General features: G+C 45.0%; 1 protein-coding gene across 2 annotated transcripts in view; it reads left to right on the top strand.

Annotated features, from left to right (window-relative positions):
- The first annotated feature begins 4899 nt into the window (after positions 1-4899).
- DLL4 (delta like canonical Notch ligand 4) overlaps positions 4900-23673 on the top strand; it is a 32769-nt gene continuing 13995 nt past the window's right edge. The window contains exons 1-4 of one of the 2 annotated variants that reach the window (XM_040411699.1): positions 19475-19666; positions 19745-19993; positions 20118-20160; positions 20937-21203. In XM_040411699.1, coding sequence (XP_040267633.1) covers positions 19613-19666; positions 19745-19993; positions 20118-20160; positions 20937-21203 — 613 coding nt within the window. In that variant the 5' untranslated portion in view covers positions 19475-19612. Of the gene's footprint in view, positions 5029-14712; positions 14719-19474; positions 19667-19744; positions 19994-20117; positions 20161-20936; positions 21204-23673 lie in introns of those variants that run through there. The other variant, XM_040411700.1, reaches the window with a different exon arrangement.

The raw sequence follows: 23673 nt of genomic DNA, 5'->3' as shown, positions 1-23673 counted from the left end.
GCCACTGGCTGACATCGAAGTTACACAGGGGAGTTCTCCTGTCCGCTTGGATCATCAAGAAATCGTTTATGGTCTTTCTCTGTTCATACAGTCAGTCCAACATATGGAGGGTGGAATTCCAACGTGTGGAAACGTCGCATATCAGCCTATGTTGGGAGATGCCGTTCTGCCGCTGCAGCTCAAGGACGGTGTGCTTTGTAGTGTACAAGTGGCTGAAGTGCATGCAAAGTTTCCTGGTCATTTCATGCAAGGTTTCCTGGTCATTTTTAGAATGTCTTGGAGATGGGTGAAAGACTTCAGGAACCGATTGACCACCAGATTGAACACATGTCCTTGACACAGCGCTGACACAATGTTCTTGCCGTTGTCTGTCACCATGGTTCCGATTTTGAGTTGTACTGGAGAAAGCCAGGGTTCGATTTCTTGATGAAGGACACAGAGCAGTTCCTCCCCTGTATTCCTCTGTTGGCCCAGGAAAACGAGGTGCAGAACAGCGTGACACCGCCATTCCCTGCACATGTGGTATGCTGGAGGGGCACTGTGAATTGTCCCTGCAGTGGAGGCTGAGGACACGGTGGAGGATGAGGAGGCAGAGGTGGACATTGTCGCAGGAACAAAGGCGCGAGAACTTTGAGGCGGAAGCAGCTTCACCTGGCCAAGTTGCTGGTGTGACTGTGCAGGAACCAAATTCACCCAGTAGGCCGTAAAGGACATGTATTGTCCCTGAACATAGTTACAGCTCCACACGTAGGCGCTGCTGTGCACTTTGGCAGACACCGACAGGCTCAAGGACTGGCCCACCTTCTGTTCTACATGTGTTTGCAGAGCTGGCACTTCCTTTTTGGCAAAGAAATGATGGCTTGGGACTCTCCACCTCGGCTCGGCACAAGCCATCAGTTCTCTGAAAGGTGCTGAGTCCACCACTTGGAAAGGGAGGGACTTCAGTACCAGCAACTTGGACAGGAGCACGTTCATCTTCTGCGCTGTTGGATGAGTGCACGCATACTGTTGTCTCTTGGCTATCGCTTGGGTGATCGATGGCTGACAGAATAAGTAATAAGGAGTAGGAGGACGAGGAGCAGGAGCATCAGGATCGGTAGATGATGGGAAGGACAGACAGCTCCCTTCGGCTGAGGTGGTGGAGCCTTGACTGCCTGAAATTTGTTGCGTGCCACTGGGTTATGCAGCGGTTGCTGCGGCAGGATGGACCACCACATCGGAGCCACGGTTCTCCCAGGCCACCTTATGCATCACGCTGCATATGTTGACGCAGGGCCGTGGTGTCAAGGTTGGCACCCTGGCCACGCTTCACCTTCTTCCCACAAATTCTACATATGGCCATGTTCACCTCCTCCAGCAGATTAACAAAAAACTGCTACACTAAGCACGTACTGATTGCTACTGCTGCTGCCTCCGCTAACCGGTGCAACGCTACTTCCCGGGCAGGTAGGCTCCTGCAAAGCGGGTGGTCTATCCCGGGCACTTTTGGCTATCGACCTCCCACTGCTGCCACCCTGCTCACTCCTGGCCACGCTAGCAACTTGCTGGCTCTGCTGCTGCCTCGCGGGCAAGCTGCCACCCTATTCTCCCGATGATGAAGCCCCTTCATCATCCAGGTCCCAAGAGCGATCAGCTACATCATCATCATCGAGTACTGTCTGCACGTCACTGATGTCCTCCTCAACCATCTCTGGGTCAGGAGCCTGACTGCTCGCAACACCAGCTCCCACGCCACTCTCCTCATCACTACTTGCCCGCCTAGTAGAGGAAGCAGAGGATGTCTCCTCCACATCTTGGCTTGTCAGTAACTGCTGACTGTCTTCTAGTAGCTCGTCGTCACTGTATAGTGAGGCTGAGCCCACAGCATACAATACTTCTCTGGCTGAGGGAACAGAAAAGGACAGAGGCAGGTTGAGGACAGGTGAGGGTACAGGGCCTGCTCCCGGGCCATGCCAACTAAGGGTTTCTGTCTGATGAACCCACTGACTGCTGGCTGGGGGTGTCTGATGTCACGTGCGACGAAGTCAACCATTCAAGAACCGCTGGGTGGCTGGTCAAGACACGACCGCTAGCTGACACTGGAAGCTCAGGCCTCTCAAAGTGACCCCTGCTGCCACGGCCCCTTACTCTACTGCGACCTCTTCCTGCGCCAGAAACATTTAGGCCTCTGCCACTCCCCTGTGCAGGGCCTGGCACTTCTCTGCCTGACATACTGTTATATCAAATAAATAAAGAAATTAAAACACACCAAAAAAGCCTGTAATTTTCTCACTTCACCACACAATGGCTAATAAGCCCTTTTTTTCACACTAATACACACAAAAAAGGGCTTTAGAACATATAACTGCACCGCTGAACGGCAAATAGGCCCTTATTTTTTTCTACTTATACACTCCACAGAAGGCTTTAGAACATATAACTGCACAGCTGAACGGCAAATATATTTTACTTTTGCCACTAATACACGACAAAAAGGGCTGTAATTTTCACACTTTACCACACAACGGCTAACAAGCCCTTTTCCCCATTAATACAAGCCAAAAAATGCTTTACAACATATAACTGCACCGCACAAGGGCAAATAAGACATAGAAATATTTCCTTGTAATAAACCCTGTTAATGGCTGTAACACTCCAATAACAAGAACGGTTTGCTGGAAGTACAGAGCTGTATAATGGCGATTTGGGTCCCCAGTCAGTTCAGCAAGGTGTAATAGGATTGTTCCTATTACCCAGGCTGTAACCTCCCCTACTGAACCTGTTCAACATAAATGCTGTGGAATAATTCCTCCCTATCCTTTCCCTACACCTTGAATAATCTTGTAAATCGTTTTTGTAGGCCAATTAAGTTTTTTATAATCTAATAAACGGCTGGCTCACAGTACCTTTCTAGCATTGTCCCTAGCGCCTGCTGATGTCTCTCCCTGCACTAAGTACACTGGAAAATGGCAGAATCCAAGATGGTTGAGGCTATTTATAGGGCTGTGACATCACAGGGCTGGCTGGCTGCTGATTGGCTGCATGCATGGCATTAACCCCTTAAGGACTCAGCCCTATTTCACCCTAAGGACCAGGCCATTTTTTGCAAATCTGACCAGTGTCACTTTAAGTGCTGATAACTTTAAAACGCTTTGACTTATCCAGGCCATTCTGAGATTGTTTTTTTTGTCACATATCGTACTTCATGACACTGGTAAAATGAAGTAAAAAAAATTCATTTATATTTATAAAAAAAATACCAAATTTACCAAAAATTTGTAAAAAATTGCAAAATTTCCAAGTTTCAATTTTTCTACTTCTATAATACATAGTAATACCTCCAAAAATAGTTAGTACTTTACATTCCCCATATGTCTACTTCATGTTTGGATCATTTTGGGAATGATATTTTATTTTTGGGGGATGTTACAAGGCTTAGAAGTTTAGAAGCAAATCTTGAAATTTTTCTGAAATTTTCAAAAACCCAATTTTTAGGGACCAGTTCAGGTCTGAAGTCACTTTGCGAGGCTTACATAATAGAAACCACCCAAAAATGACCCCATTCTATAAACTACACCCCAAGGTATTCAAAACTGATTTTACAAACTTTGTTAACCCTTTAGGTGTTCCACAAGAATTAATGGAAAATAGAGATACAATTTCAGAATTCCAATTTTTTGGCAAATTTTCCATTTTAATCCATTTTTACCAGTAACAAAGCAAGGGTTAACAGCCAAACAAAACTCAATATTTATGGCCCTGATTCTGTAGTTTACAGAAAAACCCCATATGTGGTCGTAAACAGCTGTACGGGCACATGGCAGGGCGCAGAAGGAAAGGAATGCCATACGGTTTTTCGAAGGCAGATTTTGCTGGACTGGTTTTTTGACACCATGTCCCATTTGAAGCCCCCCTGATGCACCCCTAGAGTAGAAACTCCAAAAAAGTGGCCCCATTTTAGAAACTACAGGATAGGGTGGCAGTATTGTTGGTATTATTTTTGGGCACATACGATTTTTCGTTGCTCTATATTACACTTTTTGTGAGGCAAGATAACAAGAAATAGCTGTTTTTATTTTTTGTTATTTACAACATTCATCTGACAGGTTAGATCATGTGATATTTTTATAGACCAGGTTGTCACGGATGCGGCGATACCTAATATGTATACTTTTTTTTATTTATGTAAGTTTCACACAATGATTTCATTTTTGAAGCAAAAAAAATAATGTTTTGGTGTTTCCAAAGTCTGAGAGCCATATTTTTTTCAGTTTTTGGGCGATTACCTTGGGTAGGGTATGATTTTTGCGGGATAAGATGACGGTTTTATTGGCACTATTTTGGGGTGCGTGTGAATTTTTTTTACGGTGTTCATCTGAGAGGTTAGGTCATGTGATATTTTTATAGAGCCGGTCGATACGAACGCGGCGATACCAAATATGTATACTTTTTTTTTATGTAAGTTTTACACAATAAAAGCTTTTTTAAAATAAAAAAAAATAATGTTTTAGTGTCTCCATATTCTGAGCCATAGTTTTTTAAATTTTTTGGGCGATTGTCTCAGGTAGGGGCTCATTTGTTGCGGGATGAGGTGACAGTTAGATTGGTACTATTTTGGTGGGCAAACGCCTTTTTGATCGCTTGCTGTTGTACTTTTTGTAATGTAAGGTGACAAAAATTGTCTGAGGGGTTAGGTCATGTGATATGTTTATAGGGTCGATACAGACGCGGCGATACCTAATATGTATCCTTCCCCCCCCCCCCCCCCCCTATTTTTTACCAATTTTCTTTTACTTTATTTGGGGAAAATGTTTTTGTTTATTTTTACTTGAAACTTTTAATTTTTTAGGGGGAAAACTATTTTTTCAACTTTTTTAAAATTTCGCAATTCGAATTTTCGTGATCAACACTACTCATGAGGAGACATGAAGTACAGAGAGGATGGACAAGACAGGCTGTGGCAATGGAGACTGCATACAAGTGCTGCTGTTTATTAGTCACATCCCCACCCCCTCCCTGTACTTCATGTCTCCTCATGAACTCCACCTAGTTCAGTTTCGCACACCAGACACAAAACCGCAGCTTGCAGCGATTGAGTCCAGTACAGAAAAATTGAACAAACCAGAATGGAATGCATACTGATCTGGTTTGTTCCGTTTTGTCCCCATTGATAATGAATGGGGACAAAACGGTAGTGTTTTGCCCAGGTTATGAGAACCTCTGCCAGATCTCAAAACCGGAATGCAAAATGCATATGTGAAAGTAGCCTTATATAGTTTTTTAAATGTTTTACTACTTTTGCACAGTTGTTACAGTACCAGCAATACCAATTGCAGTATGTGTCGTTTGTATATACATTTTTATCAACTTGCTAGTTTTCTTCATTTTAAATATTTTTAACATCACTTTTTTAACACTTTTTTTGCCTGATCTCCTGTATGTTCCGACAATAATTCTGTATTATGATGCGTAAATAAAAACTGGCATCCTGTTATCCATTGGTCACTATTGGCTGCAGCATGTGAGGGGTTAAGAAAAAGGATCTTAATTGCTGTATGTTACAGCTGACACCCACTACAGATGGTATGGGCTCAGCTATCGAGGTGACTCCCTCCGGATGCCATAAATCTACGACACTGGATGTTAACTATCTAGTGCCGGCAAGGAACATTTGTATTACACTTACATTACACTATTACATTTTCATTAAGCCAGTACTCTCTGCTCTGCACTGATGAGGGGCAATCACCCCGAAACAGCTGTCTGCAGATGAGGTGCTGGCTTATTTAATATCCAAGTCATGTCTCAAGGCTTATTTTAAGAGCTGAACATTGACTTATAGGATAGCTGCCTTACATCTGGTGGCATCAGAGGCAGAGCTTGTTAAGAGCTCATTTGCATCCCTTCCCTCCCATTTTCATTAATAGCAACAGTAGATCACAAATAGGTCATTATCCTCTGGGAGTTTTGCTACCAGAATTAATTTAGACCCCTTCAACAGACCTCAAAATATATTTAGACCCTAAAATTAGTTTGGATCCAAGATGTCATACATCAAAATTATTTCTGACTTCAGAGAGAATTCAGTTTCTGGGAAATCTCTCACACACAGACCCTACAGACACACTATATACACTGATCATTTAAAAACACAGTACACACAGCATACAGGGGAACATTTATCATCCACCTATATTTTACCAAACAAAATCACTTTATGAAGAATTACTTTGTCACAAAGCGTATTTCTTTGTAAGTAGTGCGTGCAATACATGATTGCAGCATCTGATATACATAACACAGTGTAAAAAAAAATATATAAAAAAAAATCATACTTACCTGATCCATTTGTTCGCGATGGGCCTGCTGCTGCCATCTTGCTTGAAGATCTGGAGTAGAACTGATAAGATTAGTTTAACAGGACCGATCACTGATAAACCCTTGCTAATACAGCGTTATACACTTGATATCCTGGAGTATCTCAATCAAAATCTCTTAGAAAACCTTCAGTTTACCCACGACATATGATAGACTTACCGATCTATAGTTTCCGGGCTCTGTTTTTGACCTCTTAGAATATTGGCACCACATTTGTTGAGCACCAATCCTGTGGAACAAGCCCTGTCAATATAGAGTCCTTAAGTAATAGAAATAAGGGTTACTTAATTATCTTAGGATATAGGGATGTATGCCACCTGGACCCAGTGATTTGTCTATTTTCATTTTTTTAAGATGCCGCTGCACTTCTTTCTGGGTCAGACAGGCCACATTTAATGGGGAGTTTTCTATTTATGCACATTTTTTATGTCCTTAACCCTGTTATTCCCATAAGGTATGGGAGTTTTTTTTTGCCTTCCTCTGGATCAACTTGCTGGATAACAGGCCGAACTGGATGGACAGATGTCTTTTTTCGGCCTTATAAACTATGTTACTAAAATGAGGTGGATGTTTCACAAAATCACTAGAAAAAAAGATGGGGAGTCACTGTGGGTAGAAATAGATTGAGGAAAAAAACAATAAAATACTGATAGGGGTTTGTTATAAGCCCCTAATATAACAGAGTTAATAGAAAATCTACTACTAAGGGAAATAGTACCTCTGACATTGAGAGTTTACGATGCCTTTAGAAATATCCAATTTTCTGTCTGTATTTTTATTTTTGAGGACATTGTCCCAGTTAGTGAGGCTAATGGCCTCTCTAAACTGATAACATTTTGCTTTCCGGAAGTTCTGCTTTTTTTTTGCTTCCCCCCCAAAAAAACTTTTGATTGACAATTGGATGTTTATTATATTATGGTCACTATTTCCCAGGTGTCCCCTAACCTGCACATCTGTTGTTCTGTGAGGTCTATTGGTTAGCACTAAGTCCAGTATGGCTGTCCCTTTAGTCGGGTCCTGTTGGGAAAGGTAATTCATTGACTAGAACCTGTTTCCTTTATGAGATGTACAGGTTTCAGTTTCCTAGTCCATATCTGGGTAGTTGAAGTCCTCCATAATAATGACCTCAGTATAATTTGCCACCTCATCTATTTCCCTTAGTAGTAGATTTTCTATTAACTCTGTTATATTAGAGGCTTATAACAAACCCCTATCAGTATTTTATTATTGTTTTTTTCCTCAATCTATTTCTACCCACAGTGACTCCCCATATTCTTTTTTTCTAGTGATTTTGTGAAACATCCACCTCATTTTAGTAACATACACTGCTCAAAAAAATAAAGGGAACACAAAAATAACACATCCTAGATCTGAATTAATTAAATATTCTTCTGAAATACTTTGTTCTTTACATAGTTGAATGTGCTGACAACAAAATCACACAAAAATTAAAAAATGGAAATCAAATTTTTCAACCCATGGAGGTCTGGATTTGGAGTCACACTAAAAATTAAAGTGGAAAAACACACTACAGGCTGATCCAACTTTGATGTGATGTCCTTAAAACGAGTCAAAATGAGGCTCAGTAGTGTGTGTGGCCTCCACGTGCCTGTATGACCTCCCTACAACGCCTGTGCATGCTCCTGATGAGGTGGCGGATGGTCTCCTGGGGGATCTCCTCCCAGACCTGGACTAAAGCATCTGCCAACTCCTGGACAGTCTGTGGTGCAACGTGATGTTGGTGGAAAGAGCGAGACATGATGTCCCAGATGTGCTCAATTGGATTCAGGTCTGGGGAATGGGCGGACCAGTCCATAGCATCAATACCTTCATCTTGCAGGAACTGCTGACACACTCCAGCCACATGAGGTCTAGCATTGTCTTGCATTAGGAGGAACCCAGGGCCAACCGCACCAGCATATGGTCTCACAAGGGGTCTGAGGATCTCATCTCGGTACCTAATGGCAGTCAGGCTACCTCTGGCGAGCACATGGAGGGCTGTGCGGCCCTCCAAAGAAATGCCACCCCACACCATTACTGACCCAATGCCAAACCGGTCATGCTGGAGGATGTTGCAGGCAGCAGAACGTTCTCCACGGCGTCTCCAGACTCTGTCACGTCTGTCACATGTGCTCAGTGTGAACCTGCTTTCATCTGTGAAGAGCACAGGGCGCCAGTGGCGAATTTGCCAATCTTGGTGTTCTCTGGCAAATGCCAAACGTGCTGCACGGTGTTGGACTGTAAGCACAACCCCCACCTGTGGACGTCGGGCCCTCATATCACCCTCATGGAGTCTGTTTCTGACCGTTTGAGCAGACACATGCACATTTGTGGCCTGCTGGAGATTATTTTGCAGGGCTCTGGCAGTGCTCCTACTGTTCCTCCTTGCACAAAGGCGGAGGTAGCGGTCCTGCTGCTGGGTTGTTGCCCTCCTACGGCCTCCTCCATGTCTCCTGATGTACTGGCCTGTCTCCTGGTAGCGCCTCCATGCTCTGGACACTATGCTGACAGACACAGCAAACCTTCTTGCCACAGCTCGCATTGATGTGCCATCCTGGATAAGCTGCACTACCTGAGCCACTTGTGTGGGTTGTAGACTCTGTCTCATGCTACCACTAGAGTGAAAGCACCGCCAGCATTCAAAAGTGACCAAAACATCAGCCAGGAAGCATAGGAACTGAGAAGTGGTCTGTGGTCACCACCTGCAGAACCACTCCTTTATTGTTGGTGTCTTGCTAATTGCCTATAATTTCCACCTGTTGTCTATCCCATTTGCACAACAGCATGTGAAATTGATTGTCACTCAGTGTTGCTTCCTAAGTGGACAGTTTGATTTCACAGAAGTGTGATTGACTTGGAGTTACATTGTGTTGTTTAAGTGTTCCCTTTATTTTTTTGAGCAGTGTAGTTTATAAGGCCGAAAAAAGACATCTGTCCATCCAGTTTGGCCTCTTATCCAGCAAGTTGATCCAGAGGAATGCAAAAAAAAAAAAACTGTGCGGTAAAAATCCTTCCCAACTCCAATCGGGCAATCAGAATAACTCCCTCTCTAGTAACTATAACCTTTAATATTATTACACTCCAGAAATACATCCAGGCCCCTCTTGTACTCTTTTAGTGAACTCACCATCACCACCTCCCCCTCCTTTTGGGTGCAATTTGTACAGTAGCAAAACCATGTAAAGGTACACAGAATTGTGTCCAAAGATATTCTATCTCTGGTCGGGCCAATTCTCTTAGGTCCCCTCCCTATAATCCAACCAAGATATCGGCCTCTGTGTATGTCTCTGCATGTGCAGAAGCTGTCTCCTCTTGCTTCATGACATCTAGGAGTTGCAGCTGTAATCTGGTCTCTCAGTGAGGTTGATCATCTGTGTTACAGTTACAGACAGGATAGAAGGCAGGAGACGGGGAAGGCATCTTATATGTTTGCATTTTACTGCAATAAAAGATTTTATACATTTACAACAGTCAACTTTGCATCTGCTGATGCTTTCTCAGACCCTGGATTATGACTGACAGATGGACAACACAATGCCTAATTGAAAAGCAGAATACACGCAGTATAATACTGAGGGTTGTGAACAATAGTGCTAAATCCTAAATCTATACAGCCAGTTTTTAGATAATATCATACTTACAGTTTTCTATTTTCTGACCGGGGTTTGGGTGCATTTACAACCCAAGCAGAACAATGTAGGGTGAGTATACGAATTCCATCATCACCCCCATATGTAAGGTTTACCAACGGCATTATTTTCTTTTTCCATAGTCTGTATCTCTCAAGGTGTTGGAAAACTACAACTCACGGCATAACCTACTGTAAAGCAATTTCTGTCACAGGAATTATTCAGATGAGCTTCCAGAGAACATACAGATAAGTGACTACAGCAAAGATCGCCCTGCAGGCTCTCCGTGGTGCTGGTGGACACAGATAGGCTTGTACTAAATCACAGAAACACAGGCTGGGTCCACATATGCGTCAAATTACGTTTTTCTGTTCCAGCATATGTCAGCCTCTGCTGGAAACTGTTATGGAGACTCCTGTCGAAAACTCCACCACAGTTGTGAACCTAGCCTTATCAAGCAGTTCCTTTGTTTAAACAAATTTGGTATTAATCAATAGTAAAGTGTATGTACAGCATGTACACTATTTCTGGCATCAGTTCCAACCACAGTGGTCCAAGGGGTTGTCCGCTTTTTACTACTGATAACCTATTCCCAGGATAGGCCGGCACCTGACACCCCTGCCGATCAGCTGTTTGAAGAGAAGGCAGCGCTCATATGAGCACTGCCTTCTCTGCTCTGTTTATCTCCTCGCCACAGAAATTGCAGTGGTGAGCAGTGTAACTACAAGTATGGCGTCCCATTCATTTCTATGTATTGGAAGTAGCTGTCCCATAGAACAGACGCCATACTTGTAATTACACCTGCTCACCACTGCACTTGCTGTGTCGAGCAGGTAAACAGAGCAGAGAAGGCAGTGCTCATATGAGCGCTGCCTTCTCTTCAAACAGCTGATCGGAGGGGGTGCTTGGAGTCGGACCCCAGCCGATCTGATATTGATAACAGATCCTGAGGATAGGCCATCAATAGTAAAAGGCGGACAACCCCTTTAAAGGGGTATTCCAGTTGTTTCATGTTATCCCCTATCCACAGAATAGGAGACAACTATTAGATCGGTGGGGGTCCTACTGCTCAGACCCCCACCGACCATGAAAACGGGGGCCCCGTACCATCTGCAGCCCCCCTCAAATGCCCTAAAAGGCCAGCCCTGAGAATAGCGGATAACTTAAAACAACCAGAATACCCCTTTAAGTAAGACTGGTTGCAGTTTCTGAGTTTGCTGGTTTTCGTTCAGGATGGTGACCATAGTATTTCCTTACAGATAGGGATGAGCGAACTTTTTTTTTTTTAGATTCGGCGTATCTAAGAATCATGTCAAGGATTCCGCTACCACGGATCATAAGCTATGGTCCGTGGTAGCGGAATCCATAACAGAGTTCTTAGATAACCCGAACCTTGTATGCCGAACATGAAACACAAGTTCGCTCATCCCTACTTACAGACAATCCTTACATCTAGTGTTGACCGAACTTCTGTTTTAAGTTCGGCATCTAAAGTTCGGCTTCCGGTTAGCGAAGAATCCCGATATGGATTCCGAATTCCGTTGTGGTCCGTGGTAGCGGAATCAATAATGGCCAACACTACTCAACACTACTTACATCCCATCAATTTTGTTAAATTTGATGCAGTGAAAATAGTTTCCCGTACAATAACATGACATATCCAGTTATGGCCCCATATAAACTTTTCCGCAGTATGGGTATTTACTACTCTTCTCATCATCCCCTTGAATACACCAAGTTCATAAAAAATTATATGAATTAAAAAGTTGAAATAATAGTGCTGAATGATAAACAGTATATAACACACCTCGGTAAGTACCGCCATACAGTGCTTAGTCGATACTAGAATCGGCCTGGCTGCGGTATTGTGAAGAATCCCAAATAATCACCTTTAGTTTACAGCACTGACATTCATATGCACTGAGATCATTGAGATCTGTCATATTCATATCGGTAGGTGACATTCTGCAGTCTGGGGGGCGCGGATAACGCTGTTTTTGTCACCGCACAGGACAAAGCCACACTTCATGATGCCACGCTGTCTCAGCACGCTAGGTCTCTATCTGACGGTTGCACACGCATACAAAACATCATTAAGACGTGACAACATGGCCGTCTACCGCTACATACCTGGCGTGTGGCCCTGGCCTTACTTCGCAATGGTCACCATTAATAAAACGGCAGGATTTCATCTAAAGTCCTCATCATTTATAGCGTTATATTGGCTGTTTTTTTTAGCCTGCTGTAAAACGTACTTGTATCTGGATATTACAAAAAAAGACACAACTAATGTTACCTTGGGAGAAAATAATACAAAAAATATTGTTTCTCGCAATAGCAAGAGGCGGTTCCGTGTAACAGAGAGGCTGTTGTTTGGTCCAGGTAAATCAATAGCTTTAGTGCTTTATGAGCTATGGGAGAGATAGTAAGCTAGCCAGGGCTCATTACCATACAGCTGAAGCTTTATCTGCCCAAACTACCTCCCCTCCCCCCTTTTTTACAAGCACATGAAAGGCGCTCTATGCGCCTGGATTTAATGAGAGACACGCGACTCAACAATAAGTCCATATTGCAATCAGCCAGGAGTTTTTACTGGCACACGCCACTCCAAACCAGAAGCCTGTCTGTATCCGCCTTATTAATGTAAACTGATAACCACTTGCAAAGTCCAGGCAGAGTAATGTCAGCCTGAAATGTACGCAGTATAACGAACTATATATATATATAAATCTATATCTATCTATTTATAAATAAATTATATATATAATATATATATAACATATAGATATAAATAATATATATAATATATAGAAATAAATTATATATATATATATATATATTATATAGATATAAATAATATCTACGTAATATATAGATATTAATTATATATATATATATATATAATGATTACCGCACATAGAGCGTTTATATATATTTCATATATAATATAATGAGCACCATTTAGCTATATATAATAGTATAAAATAAATAAAATAAAAAATATAAAGAACACAGTAAATGTTTTAATAAAGAAATACATGAAATATTTTGGGGTATATTTTTTGTAACAAACCTGCTGCGTGTGAATATAGAGTCATTTGGGTCAATAGTAGGGTCTGTCCCTCCGAAAGAAGGACACTTAAAGGCGAAGCGGTCACTTCCTTGCTCTCACTGACAGATGCACTGAATTCAACGCTTTGCCACTCAACTGCTAGTGTACAGCGGTTTTTACAGTTTATTTACAGTCTGCAAAACACGGATTCGCAAAAAAAAAGGATGACATCCAAGTGACGTATGTGTTGCATCCATTTTTTTTTTTTTTGCGGATCCGTTGTAACAATGTCTGACCTTGGCCGCAAAACTCCTTGAAATGAATGGTTCTGGATATGGACCTGTCAATAAACGGAACGGAAAATACATTTGTGTGCATGAGTCCTTAAGGGGCTGTCCAGTTTAATGATATCTATGACCTATCCCCAGGATCGGCAGGGTGTGTGTGTGGGGGGGGGGGGGGGAGGGTTGTACCCCCATCTATCTGATGCTGATGACCTATCCTCAGAATAGGTGGTTATTATTATGAAACCAGACAACCCCTTTAATGCTGGCAGTGCAGGATCGAGAAGAGTCACAGGCTGCCCAAGAAGAGTCCAGGCTGTTTACACGTTCTCCTCTCCCTGCTCATCCACGGACAGCACTATCCATAGTTTTCTCCCTAGGGTGGGTGGTTGGGGAGATTGGGGTCTCATGAATAACTGATTCTTCTCTGACAGTAGATGACTCTTTGTGAGGGGTGCGCTTACAGCATTAAAGAGGACCTTTCACCAGTCCTGACATGTCGGTTTTAGTAACTATTTGCATTCCCCATGTAATAACAATTCTGGAGCATCTGTCCTTATGACTCAGTGTTGTGCCATTCTTTTATTATTCCTGCTAGAATTATTTAATAAAATACCAGCAGGTTGTGATGAAGATCCAGATGGGTGTTACCAGTTGGGGGGTGCCCCTGCATAACCTGACACTGACAGTGTCACGCCTTGCCCTGTGAATGTGTGGAGGTCTCTCAGACTGGCTGCACATGTCTGACTTCTTGGTTTGTTTTGATTTGGGTTTGAGCTGGATCCACCTTCCCTCAGGTGTCCTGGGTTTCATTGTTAGTCAGGCTATTTATCCCTCCTTCCCCCCCCCCAGTAGCCTGTGCGGGTTATAGTTCTTTCCTGGGAGCTCTTGATTTGTGGTGGATCGTCTGCTCCAGATAAGTCCTCGCCTTTATGTGTTTTTGTCTAGGCCTCTAGGGAGACGCTTGCTTCTTCCTGGTTTGAAGAAGCAGGTTGCCTTTTCCCTGCTGCGTAGGGTTTGCCATGGGTGTTTAGGTTTAGACACGAGGACATGTGCATATCCACCCTAAGGGTATGCACATGGGCACAGAAGTTTAGGGAAAGCTTTTAGGGATCGCTAGGAGGTGACCCTTTTCTCCCTAGCTTTTGGGCCTAGTCGTTTGTTTGCAGGAGGCCTAAGGGTCCATTCACATATCCGCAAGTGTTTTGCGGTCTGTAAATTGCGGATCCGCAATACACACACACACTGGCCATGTGCGTTCCGCATTTTGCGGACTGCACACGGTCGGCACTATAATAGAAATACCTTTTCTTGTCCGTGGCTGTGGACAAGAATAGGACATGTTCTATTTTTTTGAGGGGCCACAGAACGGAAGTGCGGATGCGGACAGCACAGAGTGTGCTGTCCGCATTTCTTGCAGCCCCATTGAAAATAAATGGGTCCACACACGTTCCACAATATTGCAGAACAGATGCAGACCCATAATGCGGACGTGTGAATGGACCCTAAAGCACATTTCAGATATTTTTATGTTTTTCCGACACTTGGGATACAACATGGCAATCAATGGCCCTCATTTACAAAGGCAGGCGTATCTTGTGCCAGTATAAGGCCTCATGCACACAGCTGTTGGCCGGCCGGCTGTGTGCTCCCCGCATCACGGATGTGGACCCATTCACAGTGCTTCCGTGGTGTTTCTGTCCGTGCCTCCGCACCGCCAAAAAATAGAACATGTTCTATGTTTTTGCGGTGCGGACAGATCACAGACCTATTCAAGTTGAATGGGTCTTGATCCATCCCGGCCGCCGATGCAATTTGCGGTCCCCAATGCACGGAACGGCCGCACAACGGCCGCGTGCATGAGGCATAAGGGTAGTTTCACATCATGTATTTTTATTTTTTTAAACAAAGAGTTGTTTGACATTTTTACATGCTAGCCAACAGGAAAGTACGAAACACCCTGCGAACACAGCTTTTTCAGTTTTTTGCTCCCGTGGCATTTATTTTTTAGAAATCACAGCATGCTCTGTGTGACATTTTTTTCAGATGTTTTACCATAGGCCTCTTTCACGAGAGCGTGATGGATTGGCTCTGGATGCGTTCAGGGTGCGTTCTGCGAAATTCGCACCATTTTGCAAGCAAGTTCGGTCAGTTTTGACTGCGATTGCGTTCAGTTGTTCCGTTTTTTTTCCACGCGGGTGCAATGCGTTTTGATGCGTTTTTCACACGCGTGATAAAAAACGGAAGGTTTACAAACAACATCTCATAGCAACCATCAGTGAAAAAAAACGCATTGCATCCGCATTTGCTTGCGGATGCAATGCGTTGTTCACGCAGCCCCATTCACTTCTATGGGGCCAGGGCTGCGTGAAAAACGCAGAATATAGAACATGCTGCCTTTTTTAACACAACGCAGAACTGACGCGTGAAAAAGAGCGCTCATGTACATAGACCCATTAAAATAAATGGGTCAGGATTCAGTGCGGGTAATATGCGTTCACGTCACGCATTGCAGCGGCACGGGAAAACTTGCTCGTGTGAAAGGGGCCTAAAAGGAAGCTCAATATAGTGTAAAAATAATGTTTGTCTAAGTGTAGAGAAGCACGGAGCCGCAGGGATATAAAAATGGTGTACAGTAGAACTGGCTTAGTTGCCCATAGCAACCAATCAGATTCCACCTTTCATTTTCCAAAGGGCCTGTGAAAAATGAAAGGTGGAAGCTGATTGGTTGCCATGGGCAAGGTTTCCTTTACACTAATCAGCTTCCACCTTTCATTTTTCACAGGCCCTTTGGAAAATGAAAGGTGGAATCTGATTGGTTGCTATGGGCAACTAAGCCAGTTCTACTGTACACCATTTTTATATCCCTGCGGCTCCGTGCTTCTCTACACTTAGACAAACATTATTTTTACACTATATTGAGCTTCCTTTTAGGCCCCTTTCACACGAGCAAGTTTTCCCGTGCCGCTGCAATGCGTGACGTGAACGCATAGCACCCGCACTGAATCCGGACCCATTCATTTCAATGGGTCTGTGTACATGAGCGCTTTTTTTTTTCACGCCTCAGTTCTGCGCTGCGTGAAAAACGCAGCATGTTCTATAGTCAGCGTTTTTCACGCAGCCCTGGCCCTATAGAAGAGAATGGGGCTTCAGTGAAAAACGCATTGTATCCGGAAACAAGTTTCACTGATGGTTGCTAGGAGATGTTGTTTGTAAACCTTCAGTTTTTTATCACGCGTTTGAAAAACGCTTTAAAAACTGAACAACTGAACGCAATCGCAGAAAAAAACTGACTGAACTTGCTTGCAAAATAGTGTGAGTTTCACTGAACGCAATCAGACCTAATCAGTCATGGTCGTGTGAAAGGGGCCTTAGGGTCCCACCTCTGGGAACCACATCATCTAGCTCAAGAACGGTGCCTTGTATGCCCGCTGCAGCGTACGTAGCGGTGGCCGCACGTTTGTGGCTCTCTCCATTCCCAATGGTGTACAGTCGCTTGGCTGACCTTGGAACTCTAATAGAACTAAATGGAGAAAGACGTGCATGCTCAGCCATCAGCGCATACCCGGCAGTAAGCCTACGGGGCCCTGTTTACAAGATAGGTGCTGGCCCCAGAGATGGGACCTGCATCGATCAGACTTTTTGGGCCAAAGTCCAAAATGGGAACTTTTACAAATTTGGCACATTTTGAACGGACAGTCAGAAAATGTATTCTAAACCTGTTAAAATGTTTACTTATTCTTCTTAAAGGGGCTTTCCAACCCTTTCCAAGTTCTGGCCTATTTCTCTGGATAGTCCATCATTATGTGATCGGTGGGGGTCCGACACCCTGCACCCCGGGTGATCAGCTGTTCTGCTCACATAGCAGCAGGGCACAACAAGATGCTTTATTATGGGGGTCCCTGCGACGACTTTGAGATGGGTGGCCTACCTCTGTGCCTAGAGGTCTTCTCCGCCACCCGATGCATCTATGATAATAAACTGGCCCCTTAAATGATCTCACCATTTTTCATATGGACACATAGGCTGGTTGAGATTCTGTAAGGCCAAGTTCACACCTCAGTTATTTCCATCAGTAAGGGCTCATGCACATGGCCGTGCCGTGTTTTGCGGTCGGAAATTTGTGGATCTGCAAAACATGGATCTGGGCAATCTGCATTTTGCGGAACACAAGGGCCGGCCCTCAATAGACCAGTCCTATCCTTGTCCATTATACGGGCAAGAATAGGACATGTTCTCTTTTTTTTTTTGCGGTGCCGCGGAACAGAGGTACGGATGTGGACAGCACACGGAGTGCTGTCCATATCTTTTGCGGCCCCATTGAAGTCAAGAAGACCACATCCGAGCCGTGAAAAAAATGCAGACCCAAACCACGGTCATGTGCACGAGGCCTTACTGTGAGCCAAAACCAGGTGCGGGTCAAAAACACAGAACAGGTGGAAATCTTTCCATTCTACCTGATCGCGGAGTAGGCTTCACTAATGGCTTTGGCTCAGAATAAGGGCTTGTTCACAAGAACGTGTGAAGCCCGTGCTGTGGACTGCAAATTGCGGCCGCAATGCACGGGCACCGTCTGTGGGGCAGGCGCATGGCGATTGCAGACCTATTCACTTGAATGGGTCCGCGATCCCTCCGTTCTGCAAAAAGATAGAGCATGTTCTATCTTTTTGCGGTGCGGAGGCACGGAACGCAACGTCAGGAAGCACTCCGTAGTGCTTCCGTAGTGTTCAGTTCCGTGCTTCCGTTCTGCATCTCCGAATTTGCGGACCCATTGAAGTGAATGGGTCCTCATCCGTGATGCGGAATGCACACGGGAACGGTGCCTGTGTATTGCGGACCCGCAAATGCGGTCCGCAATATGGCAACCGGCATCACACGTGTGAATGAGCCCCAAATTCTATCTTTCTGTTGTGCGGAAGCACGGAACGGAACCCCAGAAAGCACTCCGTAGTGGTTCCGTAGCGTTCCGTTCCGCATCTCCCGATTTGCGGACCTATTGAAATGAATGGGTCCACATCCGTGATGCGGAATGGCCATGGAACGGTGCCCGTGTATTGCGGATTCGCACGTTGCGGACCGCACATGCCGCGGCTATCATAGAAAATGCCTATTCTTGTCCGAAATTGCGGACAAGAATAGGACATGTTATATTTTTTGCGGGGCCGAGGCACGGTGCAACGGATGCGGACAGCACACGGTGTGCTGTCCGCATTTTTTGCAGCCCCATAGAAATTTATGGGTCCGCACCCGTATCAGTTCTGCATTGAAGAACGCAGCATGTTTTATATTCTGCGTATTTTTCACGCAGCCCTGGCCCCATAGAAGTGAATGGGGCCGCGTGAATAACGCATTGCATCCGGAAGCAAGTGCGTTTTTCACTGACGGTTGCTAGGAGATGTTGTTTGTAAACCTTCCATTTTTTTTATCCCGCGCGGAAAAAACTGAACGCAATCGCAGACAAAACTGAGGGAACTTGCTTGCAAAATGGTCCGAGTTTCGCTGAACGTATTCCTGACCTAATCCGTCGCGTCCGCGTGAAAGGGGCCTAACTGTCCTGAAAATAAGGCTAGGGCTACGCGCACAACTAACGCTACGTGCGTCGCGCGATATTCATGTCACACATTTTTTATGATAGTCTATGGTGTTGCACCGCGACGCGTCCGCCGCACAAAAACCCATCTTGTGTAGCAGCGCGACGCCACAGACCACCATTGTAAAAAACGTCCTGCGACAAATGTGGTGGTGCGGCCCTAGCCTGAGACTATGGGGGAGATTTATCAAACTGGTGCAAAGTAGAACTGGCTCAGTTGCCCATAGCAACCAATCAGATTCCAGCTTTCATTTTCTAAACGGAGCTGTCAAAAATGAAAGGTGGAATCTGATTGGTTGCTATGGGCAACTGAGCCAGTTTTCCTTTACACCAGTTTGATAAATGTCTGACAGGAGCACAGCTCCATACTGTAGGTGCTCCGCGGTAAGTACCTCACACAGGAGGAGGCAGCACTCGTCCCCATCAGTGCGGTGGTCACTGGTCAGTCAGGCAGAAGGCGCCGTGCACGCGACACCGGGGGGCGGGGCCAGCGCTGATGGAGAGAGCCGACGCTATATAAGTAGCCGGAGGGAGAGCGGAGCCTCAGTTCCCGGCGCAGCGCACTGGGCAGCGGGCACCGGCTGGATTTACTGGCGGGAAGGGCATGTGTGTGTGACTGGATAGCACCTGTCAGCGGCGGCGGCGGATACATGACTTTGTGTGGACTGTTTCTGCACTGAGCCGCGTAGTGAAGAAGAAGATGGAGCATAGTCTGAGCTGGGGCTTGACGTTTCTCTTGCTGGGTTTGCCGCAGGTAATTGGGGGCTTCTTCTCCTCCTCCTTAGGTTGGCCCGTGTGTGGCGGGGGGTCTGATCGTGTGTTTCTCCCTAAGGTCGCCTGCTCCGGGGTCTTTCAGCTGCGTCTCGACGCCTTTGTCAATAGTAACGGGACGTTGGCGGACGGCGGGTCGTGTCTGCCGAATTGCCGGACCTTCTTCAAGATCTGCCTGAAGCACTACCAGACCGTGGTGTCCCCGGGGCCCTGCACCTTCGGCAGCGTGGTCACCCCGGTGCTGGAGTCCAGCGCCTTCCTGGACGGCTTCTCCAATCACATCAGGCTGCCCTTTAACTTCACCTGGCCGGTAAGTGGCCCCGGGAGAGTTACCGGTAAATGGGCTGTATACTGCATTAACTCTTCATCAACACCAATAATACACATGATGATTAATCTATTCCTTTTTTTTTTTTTCTCTCCCTTTTTTTTAGAAAACCTTTTCTCTGATCATTGAAGTCTTTCATAAACCTACAGGTAAATAGAATAGTTAGTGGAATCACCACTAGAGGGCGCCATCGTCCTAATATATGGCGATCCCTCACTCTGGCTGGTTAACCTTGCCCTTAGCATAAAATCCTGTTTCAACTTTCAAAACAAGCTGCTGTCGGAGAGCTGGATTTTTTTTTTTTTTTTTTTTTTGTCATGGCCTTACGTACCTAATCTCCAAAACAATTGCACTTCCTCCAGTTTATTTTTGGCGTGGGAAAGAAGTCCGCTCTTTGGTGAGAAAACCAGAAGTCTGCCAAATTGTCCTGACTGCCTTTTCCTGTATTTTACACCTTTTACAAATTCCGCCCTTTGGAAAAGAAATAATGGCTTTTGGATGTTTTGCTGACATAGAGGAAGAGAATATTTCAACAAAACAATTCTCACATTGAGACCCTTCTTCAGGGCCCACCTTGGGGAGACCCAAGTTTCTTAAAGCTATTTTGCAGACACAATTACAAAATAAAATAAATTAAAAAAAAATACCCAAATATTCATTAATTTCCAAATAACTGGTTCGTGTTTTTTGGGGAATTTTTTTTATTTTGTATTTTAGGAACCCCCATTTTACGTTTCACGTAAAGGGTTAAATAAGTGTTGTGAAACGGGTCAGTGTAAAAATTCCGCTGTAAAGTAAGGCTGGCATACTTCCTTAAAGTGTTATTCACCCCATGTCTTTTTTACAAAAATGATGGGTTTTGCTGATTTTTTATTTTTTTTAAAAAAAAATTTCAAAAAATCTTGTCTCCTCTCTCAAACCACAGGTTCTAATCCAGGGGAAGTGCTGGTCAGTGACTTTGTCATCCAGAAACCGCTTAATGTTGGCGAAGCGTGGTCCAGTGACCTCAAGGTGGGCAGAAGAAGCACTCAGCTGAAGTACTCCTACAGGGTGGTCTGCAGTGAGAACTACTACGGGGAAACCTGCTCCAGGCTGTGCAAGCCCCGCGATGACCGCTTTGGACACTACGTCTGCGAATCGGATGGCAGCATCACGTGTCTGAAGGGGTGGAGAGGAGAGTACTGCTCGAAACGTAAGGCTGGGGAAGAACTACCATCTTCTATCTATGTCTCAGATACATCAATAGGATATGATGGATATATCAGCTCCTACCTGTCATCTATGATCTCATATCTATGTCATCTGTCTATCTCCTATCTATATCTATCCAATATCCATCTTTATCTTATATCTATCTGTCTCATATCTACCCACCTCTATCATATCCTATTGATGTATCTATAGATCTCCTATCTATATCTATCCAATATCCATCTATATCTTATATCCATCCATCTGTCTCTCATATTCTTTCTATCTAAACTGTATGGATTTTGGGCTGTAGCTCAGACCTTGCTGGACCCTCCAGTTTCGCACAGACAGTTTGGCCCCCTTCGTGCCCGGGAACACCTGCCAGCCCTGCCACTTGTCATTAGTCCCAGGATACATCCCCATTCAACTGTTCATTAGCAAAAAAGCTGAGAGGGTAATGTGTTTTGTCTGGAAATCGGGATAGTTTGTGCAATCGCACGTCCTCCTCTTCGCAGTCCAGAACGCGCTAATGGACCGGGAGTAACTTTTCCCCGTTTCAGGTCGGTGACCTTATCATCTTCCGCCTGGGATGATTTTGAAGGTTCACGTAATTACCATGGCTTGTAGCGGAGGACGTCTCCTGTATGGGCAGGAGCAGTAATCTGGACTGCTTGTCGTTTCCCATTGTACGGTGGTTGCTTTTACTTTTGACCTTTGTTCTATCTTATAATGGTGGATGTTGATCAGATCCGGTATAAAGGACACTTGTAAGTCACCTGCCAAAAGTGCAAATGGGTAAGTGTTTCCCAACCAGTGTGCCTCCAGCTGTTGCAAAACTACAACTCCCAGCATGCCCGGAGAGCCTTAGGCTGTGCGGGCATGCTGGGAGTTGTAGTTTTGCAACAGCTGGCGGCACATTGGTTGGGAAACACTGAAATAGATGATTTAGACGACTTTGTGGCATATTTTTCTACAGCAGTTTGACTTGGAAAAATGACTGGAGCGTGTAGTGTTTTTTTTTTTTTTTTTTTTTTTTTTTTTTTTCTCATCCCTAAAGCTCCTTTTTGTAGTATATTTCAGATCTGTTCTTGGTGCTAGATCTTGGCCCCCTTGTGTTTCCTGTAAGTGCTGGGATGTCTCAGTGGACGTCTTGTCTTCAGGATGCCGAGCTCAGATTATGCTGAGGCTTTGGTTTGCGACAAACATGTTTCTGTCATAACAGAGGGATGGTTGTGGGTGAAGCAATCCGGGAAAGCCCTGCGGGAGCCTTCCTCGCGCTGCGTGCCGGCGGGTTACTGGAACCCTTGTAGTCTGCACTTTGCTTGTGGAAGTCGTCATCAAGGGGTTGGTGCGCGACGCTGTCAGAAAGCCGTGCACTCGGCTCCTAGGCAGTTATAGCCCTTTAACCCCTTAGGCTCCATTCACACGTCCGTGGTGTGTTGCGGATCCTCAACACACCCGCCCGGCACCCCTATAGAAATGCCTATTCTTGTCCGCAAGCTGCGGACAAGAATAGGAAGTGTTATATCTTTTGCGGAGCTGCGGACCCGAAGTTCGGGGCCGCTGTCCGCATCCATTCCGTCCCCATAGAAAATGAATGGGTCCGCAAAATTGCGGACGTGTGAATGGAGCCTTAGTCGCCGGATTCCTGTCACTCTGGCCATGCGCCATGTTCTTGTGCTGTTTTGCAACAACAAGCGGAAAACCGTAAAAAAAAAAAAAAAAATCTAAACAACAACTTCTTGAGACTCCAGCATTGTCCTGTTGTACGTAAAGCATTCCAGGGCGTCATGGTTCTGGTCTCTGACACGTAATTGCGGGGCACAAACAGGAAGCGGACGCGCGGGGCATTTTAATTTACACGGCAGAGAGCTGACTGACATGGCTGACTATAGCTGTCCACAGACAGGACCACACGGCCCCATCCAGGTTCAGACCAAGGGATCGGCAACCCCCGGCAGTCCAGCTGCTGTGAAACCACAACTCCCAGCATGGAAAAATATGCTCTGCTGTTCTTGTAACTGCGACAGAAGGATTTTGGGAGTTGTAGTTTCACCACAGCTGGAGCGCCGGAGGTTGCTGGTCCCTGTAATACACCAGACGGACTTCACGCTGGCCGTACGTATCTCTGCTCACGTTGGAGGGCCACCTTTATGGTATATTGGCCTGTACAGGTTTGGTTCAGGTCTTTTGATGCAGGGAGTGATTATAAAAAATCGAAAGTATTAAAGGGGTCCTCTGGTCAATCAGGAAGACCGATATTGATGTCCGATCCTCCAGATCATCAAAATAAAATCGGAGGGCGTCCAGCGTCCCCACTGCTCAGTGGTTTCAGGCTGCTGCGGCGCTGGGTATTATACAGTAGACGGCGCCATACACTGTGTGGTGGACATAATGGGGTACTGCAGCTCCGCTGTCATTCAAGTGGAGAGTCCCCCTGACTAGTCCAGAGCTCTCTTTTATTCTCCTAC

Source organism: Bufo bufo, chromosome 11 (genome assembly GCF_905171765.1).
Source record: "Bufo bufo chromosome 11, aBufBuf1.1, whole genome shotgun sequence".
Lineage (NCBI taxonomy): Eukaryota > Metazoa > Chordata > Amphibia > Anura > Bufonidae > Bufo > Bufo bufo.
Note: the sequence above shows the minus strand (reverse complement) of the source record. Positions and strands in the feature narration are given on the sequence as shown.